Source organism: Vulpes lagopus, chromosome 23, assembly GCF_018345385.1.
Source record: "Vulpes lagopus strain Blue_001 chromosome 23, ASM1834538v1, whole genome shotgun sequence".
In the NCBI taxonomy this organism is placed as follows: Eukaryota; Metazoa; Chordata; class Mammalia; order Carnivora; family Canidae; genus Vulpes; species Vulpes lagopus.
This window is the reverse complement of record NC_054846.1, coordinates 2,870,916-2,884,249: the sequence shown is the minus strand read 5'-3', so window position 1 is coordinate 2,884,249 and position 13,334 is coordinate 2,870,916. Positions and strand designations below refer to the sequence as shown.

The window sequence follows — 13,334 nt, the reverse complement described above, 5'->3', positions numbered from 1 at the left end:
CCACGGAAAGGGCAGATGCACGGGGTCACTGCAGTTTGGAGGCAGACTCTGCAGGTCCCCTGTGATCTTGGACAGGTTGCTGGTGTGTCTGTGTCCTTGGCCATCAAATGTGATTACTGCTTACCTTATAAGGTCTTAAGGATTAAACACATTTAGCTTCAAAAAAAAAAAAAAAAAACCCACAAAAAACCAAAACCAAAAACAAAAACCCCAGCAAATTAATTGCCCAGCACAAAGTAGAAACAACAGCTGCACAAAGCTGAAAATTAAAGAAGACAACTGTGGTTTGATTTTCTGAATTAATTGACTAATATTTTTCAAGTGGACTGTCAGGGAAACAGAAAATTTGGAACCAGGACTTATCTTTTCATTGGAAGCTATTATTTTCCCATATTTATGCCAATTGATATACACAGCTTTGACTGATATCTTTGTATAAAATGTGGAGGGTAGACACATTCAATAAATTAAACGGAGTCGGTATAAATACCAAATGCACACTTAAACTTCGAACGGTTATTAGTTCACTCTAACTTAGCAGATCCGTTAAGAACAAAAACTTAAAAATTTTGTTTTCAACCTGATGGGAAGTTTTATAGGAAAATTGTATTTATAAGCCATTTTATCAGTTTGTCTTATTTTGGCCCGAATGAATTGTGTATAACCTCACAGCACCTCTTACACCTCCCCAGGAAGGCCAGGGGTTGCCCGCCATGAGCAGTGCTGGGCTGGGTTGAGAGCATGAAGTAACCCGGCACCAGAGTCCAGGGCGCTGGGCCTCAGACGCTTTGGGGCGCCAAAGCAAGTGATGGCCTGGAGGCTTGCTCCTTCCCTCCCGGTGGACGTCTCCCACACGGAGCCCACAGCGGCTTGCAGCCTCCATCTGCCTCAAGGTTGGAGGGCTGAGAAGGCCACTTTCCTAAGGTACGGGCTGCGTGCAGCGAGGCCCCGTCGCCAGGCAGCAGAACCCTCGTGGGGCCCCCGAGTCTGCGGCCTCACTTCGCAACCAGACCCCCCTTTCCTGGCAGACTCTCCGCCAGCATCCCGGAGCTGGAATCGGACGGGGCCATCGCCAGGGTCTGGGGCTGGGACTCCTCGAGCTGTAGGACCCAGACCTTGGCGATGGTCCCCGTCCGATTCCCGCCCCGGGATGCTGGCAGAGAGTCTTCCAGGAACAAGGGTCGAGCTAGGAAAAAGTCACAAAACGATCTTGACTTTAACCTAATGAATATTATTTAAAGGCACCACTCCAGCGTCTAGTCAATGAGGTCTGTAAAGCCTAAAAATACAGATAATATCACTTTATGTTCATTATGGAGTGAATGTTTTGATGACATAAGGTTTCTTTACCTGTGTTTCTAGTCTTTATAGATGCCGTTTTGGGGTTTCACTTGTTCTAGGCCTTTACTCATTCATTTTTTGGTAAGATTTGTTGCTTATTTATCCCTGAGAGAGAGGCAGAGACCCAGGCAGAGGGAGAGGCAGGTTCCTTGCAGGGAGCCCTAGGCGGGACTCGATCCCGAGGCCCCTGGGGTCATGCCCTGGGCCCAAGGCAGGTGCTCACCCACTGAGCCCCCAGGTGCCCCCATTCTAGGCTTTTAGATGAACAAGTTGTGGATGCAACTTACTGTTAGGCCTATTTTCTTCTCGCCAATGCTTAGCCTGAGAGCAGGCCCCTGGCCCAGGGTACAGGCTGCTGCACGTTTCCTCTGGACTTGCCATGCGGGCATGGACGGTGCTGACCGTGTCTGGAGATCCCTGTGCAAGCCCTTCTCACCGGACAGGATGAGGCTGACACGCAGGAGGCTGGCGGGACCCCGGTGGCCCGACAGCTGGGGGCAGATTGCCCGCTGGGGGCGTCCCGGGAAGAGGCAGGGGAGGAGGCCGTTCTATCGGTGAATCACTTCTCCTCCTCCGGCTGCCCTTCCGTCCTACCTCCTTAGGCCACGTGGAGGTCACTTTATTCAGAAAGTCTTGACCCATTGAGCTCCCAGGACTGAAAGTCCATAGAGTTATAGGGCAGGGGCCATGTGCCCTGGGACAAAAGGGCAGGGGCGCGGCTGCCTCCTGGAGCTCAGGACACGTCCCCGGGGCACTACATGCACCAGCTGGTCCTGAGGTTTGGAGGCCCGTGCAGCCTACTGGGTGCGGGTTTTGAGCAAGGTATTTTGGATGTGGAGGCTCCACTTAAAGGGGGCAGTATCAGATCTCAACCGAGGAGCACAGCTTGCTCCTCCCTTCAATAATTCCCTGCTCATCTGGTCAATGAAGATTTGCTTAGTTTCAGTTGCGTATCAAACCCTACTGGGCCCTGGAAGACACTAGAAGGCACTAGAAGGCACGAGAGGCATGATTCCTACCTTCACAAAATTTATAGAATAACGGAGATTAAGGTCGATTAGATAATTATTCAAAAATTCTGAGAAGGGAGAGAGACACTTTGGGGGAGTCGTGGGGTCCCCCTTGCCTGAAGGGAGCTGTTAGGGAAGGTGCCCCCTGTGGGATGTCTGACCTGAGCCCTGGGCGATGACCCGTGTCACCCAGAGAAGGGTCGGGCAGAAGGAAAGGGACAATCCAGGTAAAGTGAGCAACGTGCTGGGGTCTGGAGGCCACAGTGGGGTATTTGGGAGGTCCCACGCTGGGTGCCGGCGAGGGGTGGCGGTGAGCGCTGCTGGGGAGACAGTCATACCCCTGAGGGGCTGGGGGCTTGGCCTGAAGGACTGCGACCAGAGCTCACCCTGCCCTGAGGATGCGGGGGGCGCGGGGCCACAGGGGACTCGGTTCCACCTGCCCCTTCCTGTCCCGCGGGACCGCAGCAGGTGCGGCTCCCAGCGGCCTCTTCCCTGCAGGGCCCAGCAGGTGCGGCTCCCACCCAGTCCCTTCCCCGCGGGACCCCAGCGGGTGCGGCTCCTACCCAGTCCCTTCCTCGCAGGACCCCAGGGCCCAGGACCTCGGCACGTGTGTCCCTCTCAGGCTGTCTGTGGAGGCTGGTGATGGGTTTCAGGACCAGGCGGCTCAGGGCCTTGGCCCGGCCGCCCCCTCTCAGGTGTCTGCAGCAGGTGTCCCCAGGGTCTCTGCTGGGTGAGCTCCTGTACGAGGGGCCCAGGACCGATGGCAGGGAAAGGGTGCGAGGGGGGAACAGAGGTGGAAGCTGAGCTCTTCATTGCCCCTGATGTTGGCAGGCATTGCTCCTGCCGTGTCGTGCTCCTTAGACATGAGTCCCATAGTGTCGCCTACACCTCGCTGTCTGCAGTGAGGCTCCTGCGAGGCAGGAGGACGGAGGCCCTGTGCTCTGCCCGCCTCTCCTGGGGCCTCGCACCGAGGTCAGCAGGGAGGCAGGAGGACGGAGTCCCCGTACAGTGACCCCCTCTTCTTGGGCCTGGCCCTGAGGGCAGCAGGGAGGCAGGAGGACGGAGGCCCTGTGTTCTGCCCGCCTCTCCTAGGGCCCACACCGAGGTCACCCCACTGGAGGGTCTGAACTCCGCTGCGGCCACCCTCCCCCCAGTGGCCTGGCCCTCCCTGGATCCGCGGTGCATCCCCAGTGCAGCCGGCGGGGCTGGCCTCCAGGCCAGGTCCCACTTGCGGACCGGGTAGGAGCAGTCAGGCCGCGCGGGGCATCTCCTGCACCTGCCCCCGCAGCCACAGGCCCGTAACAGGTGCCCCAGGGAGGGCGCCCTCCCCCTAAAATAGCCCAGAAATTCAAAGCCCAAGTTTCTGGTCCTTGAAACCAATTTCTTGGTGTGCGTGCATGGAGATGCGCGGGGCGGAAGGTGCGGGAGGGGTGGAGATGCGCGGGGCGGAAGGTGCGGGGGGATGGAGATGCGCGGGGCGGAAGGTGCGGGGGGGATGGAGAATGCGCGGGGCGGAAGGTGCGGGGGGGATGGAGAATGCGCGGGGCGGAAGGTGCGGGGGGATGGAGATGCGCGGGGAGGAAGTGCGGGGGGGATGGAGATGCGCGGGGCGGGGGGGGATGGAGAATGCGCGGGGCGGAAGGTGCGGGGGGGATGAGATGCGCGGGGAGGAAGTGCGGGGGGGATGGAGAATGCGCGGGGCGGAAGGTGCGGGGGGGATGGAGAATGCGCGGGGCGGAAGGTGGAGGAGGATGGAGATGCGCGGGGAGGAAGGTGCGGGGGGGGGTGGAGATGCGCGGGGCGGAAGGTGCGGGGGGATGGAGATGCGCGGGGCGGAAGGTGCGGGGGGATGGAGATGCGCGGGGCGGAAGGTGCGGGGGGATGGAGATGCGCGGGGCGGAGGTGCGGGGGGATGGAGATGCGCGGGGAGGAAGGTGCGGGGGGGATGGAGATGCGCGGGGAGGAAGGTGCGGGGGGGATGGAGATGCGCGGGGCGGAAGGTGCGGGGGGATGGAGATGCGCGGGGAGGAAGGTGCGGGGGGGATGGAGATGCGCGGGGAGGAAGGTGCGGGGGGGGATGGAGATGCGCGGGGAGGAAGGTGCGGGGGGGATGGAGATGCGCGGGGCGGAAGGTGCGGGGGGGATGGAGATGCGCGGGGAGGAAGGTGCGGGGGGATGAGATGCGCGGGGAGGAAGGTGCGGGGGGGATGGAGATGCGCGGGGAGGAAGGTGGGGGGGGATGGAGATGCGCGGGGCGGAAGGTGCGGGGGGGATGGAGATGCGCGGGGCGGAAGGTGCGGGGGGGGATGGAGATGGATGCGCGGGGAGGAAGGTGCGGGGGGGATGGAGATGCGCGGGAGGAGCGGGGGGATGGAGATGCGCGGGGCGGGGGGGGATGGAGATGCGCGGGGCGGAAGGTGCGGGGGGGATGGAGATGCGCGGGGCGGAAGGTGCGGGGTGGGGGGTGGAGATGCGCGGGGCGGAAGGTGCGGGGGGGGGGTGGAGATGCGCGGGGCGGAAGGTGCGGGGGGGGGTGGATGGAGATGCGCGGGGCGGAAGGTGGAGGGGGGTGGAGATGCGCGGGGCGGAAGGTGCGGGAGGGGTGGAGATGCGCGGGGCGGAAGGTGCGGGGTGGGGGGGGTGGAGATGCGCGGGGCGGGGGATGGAGATGCGCGGGAACGTGACCTAGAGCGCTGCGGGGCGCCGGGTCTCACCTCTGCGGGGGAGCGCTGGCGGCAGAGGCTGGGGGGGGTGGCGTCGGGGCGCCGAGCAGAACCCGGCGGGCACCTTCACTTGGTCCTACCAGAGACCCGAGGGTCCTCAGGGAGGCGGCCGGCCTTCCTCGCAGACCCGGCTAGAAGGACCAGGTGCAGCCATCAGGGACTCGAAGGAAATGGGGACCGGGGCTTGGAGGCCGCGCGCTGGGGCCGCAGCCCCGCAGCCCCGCAGCCCCGCAGCCCCGCAGCGCGGTTCCTCCTGTCCGTGCTGGTGTGCGGGCTCTGGGGCTCCCCTCCATGTGCACGAGGGGCGGGAGCCGGGAGGACGCCCCAGCGCAGGATGTGCAGGTACTGGGGCTGTCCCCCCCCATGTGCACAAGGGGCCGGAGCCCGGAGGACCCAGCCCGGGGGGTGCGGTCTGGGGCTGCCCCCCCGGGTGTGCACGGGCCGCTGCCCGGGTTCCCGTCCTGGAACCGCTCGCGGCCTAAGGAGAAAGGAGTGTCCCGCGCGCTCAGCTTCAGCCAGTGCAGGTGCGCCGTCCATCCGTGACCAGGTTCTCACTGCGGCTGATAACCACGCAGCCATCTCATGCAGCTTCCTTCTGAGGATGTCAAGGCACATTTTATTTACCTTAGATGTGATTCATTTAGTATTAATAAAAGGATGTAAACATGTTCTTGGGGCTTTTTTCTATGGATCTGCTCTTTGGAAATGATGGGACTCTTGAAATGATATGAGGCCTGGTCTTTACCTGAATAGTAACGGTACTGTTAAAATACTCTGGGCTAATAAAAATAGCAGAGGATGCCTGATGGTTTTTTTTTTTTTTTTAATGACACAGAAAGCTAAAAAATAGGCTAAAAATTTTCAGTGTAGGGCCAGAATAGTTTTATAATGCTATTTTAGGAATCAGACTGAGAAAATATTAAAGTAAGTGATTAACAGAGACATTGTCATCTTCAAACGCAGAGTGTATGGGTTGATCAATAATAATTCTTCAAACAGGAAACATTTCTTACCTTCAACTAATAGGAGGGAAAAGGTATATATAAGCTTGCTGTCAAAATCCTAAAATGAGATCCTAGAAAACATTTCATGTATTGAGGTCCAGCAGGACTCAGCATGTAGATTTAGAAAGTTTAAAGATTAATTTCATACCGTTCTCTGAAGAAGAAAAATTAGAAATATGATGACTCGTTTTCAATTATTTCAAATAACCAAAGCCAAGAGATCCTGGGCATTTCAAATAACTAAAGCGACGACATCCTAGGCATAGATAAAGCTAATCTAAATATTTGTGATTCTCCTATTGCCTACTTACTTAGAACCTTTTGTGTTATTTTACTACTAGAGATTGCTCCTCAGAATGTGTTACACTGTTTCTTCAAGATTATATGAAAACTAACCTTAACCATTGTGTTGTTTTGTTTCAAGTTAAATAAGACTCTAAAGTTCATATTACTGCTAAAATGCAATATGCTTTTGAAGATGAAAACAATAGGTCTTGGGCAGCCCCGGTGGCGCAGGGGTTTAGTGCCGCCTGCAGCCCGGGGCGTGATCCTGGAGACCCTAGATCCAGTCGCGCCTCAGGCTCTCTGTATGATGCCTGCTTCTCCCTCTGCCTGTGTCTCTGCCTCTCTCTCTCTGTCTCTATGAATAAATAAATAAAATCTTAAAAAAAAAAGAGAAAACAATAGGTCTTTTATTTCAGTGCCTGGAATGTATGGTCTTTCAAGATTTGCAGACTTCTTTTTTGGATTGCAAACTGTATGAGGGGGGACTGTGCCTCCAGCACCTAGCCTGAATCAGGCACACAGCAGGCATGCAATACACACTATGGAAAAAATGAAATCCGTCATTAGCTGAATATAAGAGTTTTAAAATAAAATGTATTCCTCATAAAGACACACCCCAGATTTAGTTCATTTTACAAAAGTGAACTCAGATGTTTTACATTATGTGCTTTATAGTTCCTTGTTAAAAGAAGGGAACTTTAAGTTCATGGTTACTTAATAATGAAATACAAATGTCTATCCATTGTTTTTTATTTATTTTTTATTATTATTTTTAAGTAGTGTCCATACCCACTGTGGGGCTTAAACTCATAACCTCTAGATCAAGAGTTACATGCTCCACTGACAGAGCCAGCCAGACACCGTGCCCGTTGTTTGTTTTTTTACATTTTATTTATTTATTTGTGAGAGAGAGAACAAATGAGAACATGAGTGGAGGGGCAGAGAGAGAGGGAGAAGCAGACTCCTGAGGAGAGAGCCCGATGTGGGGCCTGATTCCCGGACCCTGGGATCATGACCTGAGCTGAAGGCAGATGCTTATCTGACCGAGCCAGCCAGGTGCCCCTATCTGTTGTATTTTTAGAGGTAGAAATAAACTATTGTGCACCAACACTAAAAAGCCACAAGGGTGATTTTCTCTCCATCACTTTATAAGAGGAGATAAGTAGGTTAGAAATTTTCAGTGAACTAGTGTTAACAAACACAATTCAACTGAGTAAATTTTAAGGATCTTATTGGCTCTGTTTACGGATTCATGAATGGGTCGGCATCCAATCGAGCAGATAAAAAGGAACTCCGTGGAGCTGCACAAAATGAAAGATTTTAATAGGCAGAAGGGAGCGGGATCAAAGAAGTTACACTAGGCAAAAAAGCAGATTCATTATTGTAAGGTTGCTTTCCTTTAGGGGACGGCAGAGTTCTCTGAGGCAGGATCCCTAGCTAGCGCTCATCAGGTGATTCCTGATTGACTGGTTTAAGATTCCATTTCTGGGACTACGATTAACCTACGTCTTGGTTTGGTGATGTGGGGCTTAGCATAAGTGACTCCACTTTGGGCCCATCGTCTTATTTCTAACCCTAGTAAGCAGAGAGGTCTGATTAGTATATAAGTTTGATACTACTCTACGAATGAATTTTTTAGGGTGTTGGAGAGTATTCACCATTCTTAAATGGTCCTTCTAGGGTAAAGTGTTTTAAGGAATGTAAGAGGCACATGCACACTTATTCTGAGATAGAAATGGATGCATACAGTGTGTTTTTGAGCACCGCACACTTAGGTGGGCAAGTTCAGTGGGCTGTGCAATGATTCGCAAGCCCGTCCTTGCCCTCTGGGGAATTAAGAAATGGGAGTTGAGCAGTATGGAGGCTGCAAGAACAGTGTGGGAGGACTGGAGAAAGGACACTGGGGACATTAGATTATTGATGACTGGATGACAAGAAGGCAGGAAATGTGCAGTTCCTAGAATTTACCAGTTCCAGTGTAGCTCGTACAGATGTATGTTTTAGCAGAGGTCACTGCATCTAAGGGCAACGTCTTAACCATTTTCACCCTGTACGTATCTTTGTTTTGTTTGTCTGTTTGAAATACTATTTCTGAGCAAGCTAGTAGGAAATAATATTTGGCTTAACAAATTCATTTATTTGATGAAAACTTTGATCAACTTGCCCGTATTCATTTTATCTTCCAGTAAGAGAGAAGTGTCAAGTTTGTTAGTTTTCCTAATCAAAAATTCTTTTTCTGGGGCTCCTGGGTGGCTCAGTGGTTGAGCGCCTGCCTTCGGCTCAGGGCGTGACCCTGGGGTCCTGGGATCGAGTTCTGCATCAAGCTCCCTGCATGGAGTCTGCTTTTTCTCCCTCTGCCTGTGTCTCTGCCTTTCTCTGTGTCTCTCATGAATAAATACATAGAATCTTAAAAGAAAACTCTTTTTCTGAACTTTAAGAAAATGTAGCTAATGTCTAGGGATTTGGTTATTGTAATAGAAGAGCTCTCTCCAAACCAAACATCTCTACATAAAGCTTCCCCTGTGGTAGAACTGGGAAATGAGAGGTTTACTCGGTTAAATTAGCAGGTTATGGATCAAAGGTATCCATTCATACCACCCGCTCTCTTCCTGAACAGAAAGAAGTGCTCGTCACACTTGCTTGGTACTAGGTTGTGGCCTGAGCTGGAACTTACCTTCTGAAAATCATTCATCCTGTCAGACATTCTACATTTGAATTCCTCAAAAGGGAAAGAAAATTCCATTTTGAATTGGTCAGCAAGGGCTATCCATACCTATTCTATCGTGGCGCCATTGGAATCAACTTGATTCTTGACTAGTTGGATGTGGGGTCTCAGTTATTACTCTGTACCACGTGAAGCCTGTAAAACTGTGTTGGAAGAGTGTTGTGGGCACCCGCCACTCTCCACCAGAAGAACTGCAAGTGGTCTTGGAACCTGTCTCCTCTCCTCACACTTCAGGGGTCTGGACTCCAGATGCAGGAGTAGGACTGGGCTAAGATGAGTCTTTGTCAAACTGGGCTGTGGGCTGATTCTGGATGCTTGGATGTTTCCTTAGATATGATACTTGCCAGAAAAATGTTCCTCATTTTTCTATCTGTTTGCTTATATCTTACGCTTTTAAACTATTCCTGTGCATAGGAACTCATGTTCTCAAACCCAAACATATGCTCTCCTAGGTGTGCATATCCATCATTACAGAAAATGATACAGGTTTCATGAAAGAAACCTATATTAATTTGTGTCTAAACAATGGAATCTGTTTTCCCAGACCACTCCTTCCAGAATTAAACAGGAGATAAGATTAGTCTATTTGAAACGTGAATTCTTTTACATGCAGTTTAACATTGCTCTTGGGAAGCAAATTTGATTTATAGCTAAAATGCTATCTTAGAAACATTCTTTAGAGCATAGTTTTTTTTTTTTTTTTTGCTTTCAAAGGAATGATTATTTTGGACCTATTCCTTCCAAAATCTGTTAAAACTTAAAGTGTATGAATGCCAGTATGTATTTGCCAAATATTGTGATGGAACATTTAATGTTGGCAAAATTTCTATACAAATAAAAAAAGTGAGGGTTTTGATCATTTTGTATGACCTTTTTCGTACCAGATTAGTATGTATTAGTGGGAAATCCTTATAACTGAGTAACACCTTATGGTTGGTGAACATAGATGTTATATTCTGGAGAAGGATCTAGACGTGTACCACATATGGTCACGAGTTATTTTTAGACCTGAGTGAGTCATTGCAACTCTTGCCAGAAATTGTGTATTTGATTGACTTGTGATTGGCTTATGGAAGAGAGGCAATGGGACTGACCTCTAACATTATATCCTGTGCTCAAAGTACCAGCTTTCTCTGGAAACCGATTTGAGAGATGGCAAAGGAATCAGTTGCAGCATCTCCCTTATTGGCATAGCATGGGAGTGAAATCCTCACCTTTCCAGTGACTTCCTTTGGGAAAGATATTTTTGACAAATACAAGAATAGCCCCTATTGGGGTGACATATAACCCCAGACTTTCCTAAAGTATACTCAATGGAACATTAGTTCAACTTGGCTTGAGAAATATTCGATAAACAAAAATAAATAGGTTTGTATATTGCACACCTAATCAGAGCTCTTAAATAAGCTAACCTGTATTTTATTTTTTTATTACTATTTTTTTTTTGCTAACCTGTGTTTTAAATCTCCAAGTTAGATATATACTCTACAGTATTTTTCAAACTTTTTTTCCCCATGGAACCCCCTCTCTCCCCCCCCCCCCCCCGCCCCCCAGGAACTGATTTTGGAACTAGTATTTCATTAGTTTGAGAAACAGAGCATTACCACATTATCATTCATTAACATATTAGGCAGGGTTAATTTGGCAATTCTGTAGCAGAGGGACTCACAGGAGGAGGGCATATCCCTGCCCCCCACCCCAACCCCTCAAACAGCTAGCTTAGAGATTTGTGTAAAATCTTAAGATATGGTCATTGGATTGAGAACGTGGTCCTGAGGCCATCAGGCAGGGGACAGATAATTTTGACAGGAAAGGTTAAAGTAGCAAGTGCATTCCAGTTCCTTTATTGATAAGTGGCTTTAGGCTTTTAGCTTCTGTTCACCTGCTTTTCTTACCCGTGAAATAGGAAGACAGAGAGACGGTCCCTCGCAGGGCTGCCTTGAGGCCAGAGCAGCGTGGCTCGCAGAAAATAATTTCATCGAGCTGTTGACATCGAGTCATAGAGAAGACGGGCGAGTTTGTTGGAATTTTTCTGCCCTTGCAGTACACCTGGCCAGTGTACTCCACAGGCTGTGCGCCCTGGGCCCGCCCATCCTGGTGGCCCCTTCCATCCATTCTTAAAGTGGGAGGCAGTCCCGCTTCTCCTCAGTTTGACCTCTTACTTCAGTCGGAACAGTGGGTGCCCTTCAGTGTTGAGGGTGTCTTCCTTTCTGGTCCCTTCTCCTCCACGGAGCTAAATAAGCCCAGGGCAATCCCCAAATTGACTTTGGCAAACTAACTTACTTTTCCAAAAACTTCATGCTCAGGCCCTGACTTTCTTTTTTTACAGACTGGCGCTAAGTGAGAGCTTTGTAGAACCTCCTTCCTCTCCCTCATTTTCTTACTCCCATTTTTGTTTGTTTGTTTGTTTGTTTTCCAGAATTCTTTGCAGAGCTGATGCAGAAAGGTTTATACTACCTGCATCCACGGCGGGGGGCTTTTGTTTCTGTTTTTAACTACTTGCTCTCAGGCAAATTACTTAACTGCTCTTTCAGTCTTAAACTCACCACCTATGAACTGACAATAACCTGATGATTCAGTAAACTAGTAAGTATAAAGCCCTCAGTGCAACAGGTGTTGACAATTACTATGGCCTCTATTTTTTTTTTAAGATTTTGTTTATTTATGAGACACACACACACACACACAGAGAGAGAGAGAGAGAGAGAGGCAGAGACACAGGCAGAGGGAGAAGCAGGCTCCCTGCAGGGAGCCTGATGTGGGACTCTATGTGGGACTCCATGTGGGACTCCAGGATCACGCCCTGGGCAGCGCTAAACCGCTGAGCCACCTGGGCTGCCCATACTATGGCCTCTATGATGGTCTTTCTCAAAGCCCCACAGGCTGTGAGCTTCCTTTGGTCAGGGATTGTCTTTATCCCAAAGTTTAGTGCTCCGGATAGGACCTAGTGGCCACTCAGCAGATGTTTGTGGTGTGAATGGAGTTTCTCAAACAGACCAAAAATGTGCATGACGACCCAAGGCTGTATTGAAGCCCAGTGCTGATTTTATGCCTATTGGCACACCGGAAGGGTGATAACAAGAAAGGATAGAGTTGGTATTTCTTATATGTATACTTTCGTTTTGTTGTGATGTGTCCAGTTTGGCACGATGCAGGGCAATCCACTGACTGCACATTTCAGGGACGGCTTGTTGTGTTCGTTGCTGTAACTGGATTCTTCCTCTTGAGACATTTTAGAAAATTGGGTGGCTTTTTAAACATTAAGTAAAAGTTCTTTTTTTTTTAAAAAAAGATTTTATATATTTTTGAGAAAGAGAGAGTGTGTGGGAGCATGAGTAGGGGAAGGGCAGAGGGAGAAGGGGGCTCCCCGCTGTGCAGGGAGCCGGACCCTGGGCTCCATCCCAGGCCCCCCCAGACCATGACCTGAGCCCAAGGCAGATGCTTAACCAAATTTGCCACCCAAGCACCCCTTGATAAAAGCTCTAAAGATAACCAGTAAAAATGTACTTAGTAAAATTTTTGACCTTTAAAAAAACCTACATGAGCCCTTTGTGTTGTGTACTAAGAACTGTGAGCTCTTTTGCACATAGAAGGCGTGCATCCCAGGTTTCAATTCCCCCTCCCTCATGAAATGGCATTCAAGTCACCCTCTGAATATGCCACAGAGGAGGAGGTTTATCTGAAAGCCAGCTGATGGGTCAAATCAACTCAAAATTGAAATATGTTTAAATTTACTCTTTCCTTCCCTTCTTGTTTATTACTGGAATTGCTGCCAGTCCGTTCCCCTGAACGTTTCAATTTCTTTCAAAATGCAGGATACGGTGTTTTGTGGACAATCCAGCAGCCAGCTCTTTCTGATAACATGTGGCTGAAGAGCAGATCTTGTCTGTATTACCAGTGCCTTTTATTATTTTCAAATGATTACCTACATCTTTAAATGTCTTCAAATCGTAATCCTTGAAGGTTAAGGTGGCTTTTGTGAGGGTGTTAGAGAGCTGATTCTTAAACAGGAAATAAATGAATTACTATAGTAAGCTCAGCAACCACTTTCCACTGCCAGTAAATATTTTGTGTTTTTTAATAGAAATCTGTTTACTACAGAGTCACTGCTGAGCATCATAGTTCTCTCAAATAATGACAACAATTATACCTCTTGTTGTTAAGACATTTGCTTTCAAATGAAGACGGGTTATTTAAAAACCGGAGGCAGATCACTCATTTTAAAAAAATGAGACTAAATATAACC

At 49.9% G+C, this 13,334-nt stretch overlaps 1 protein-coding gene across 1 annotated transcript in view; it reads left to right on the top strand.

Annotated features, from left to right (window-relative positions):
- CPE (carboxypeptidase E) overlaps positions 1-13,334 on the top strand; it is a 105,915-nt gene continuing 92,581 nt past the window's right edge. Inside the window, exon 1 of the mRNA XM_041739090.1 lies at positions 1-109. Within this exon, the coding sequence (XP_041595024.1) occupies positions 16-109 (94 nt within the window). The 5' untranslated portion in view covers positions 1-15. The remainder of the gene's footprint in view (positions 110-13,334) is intronic.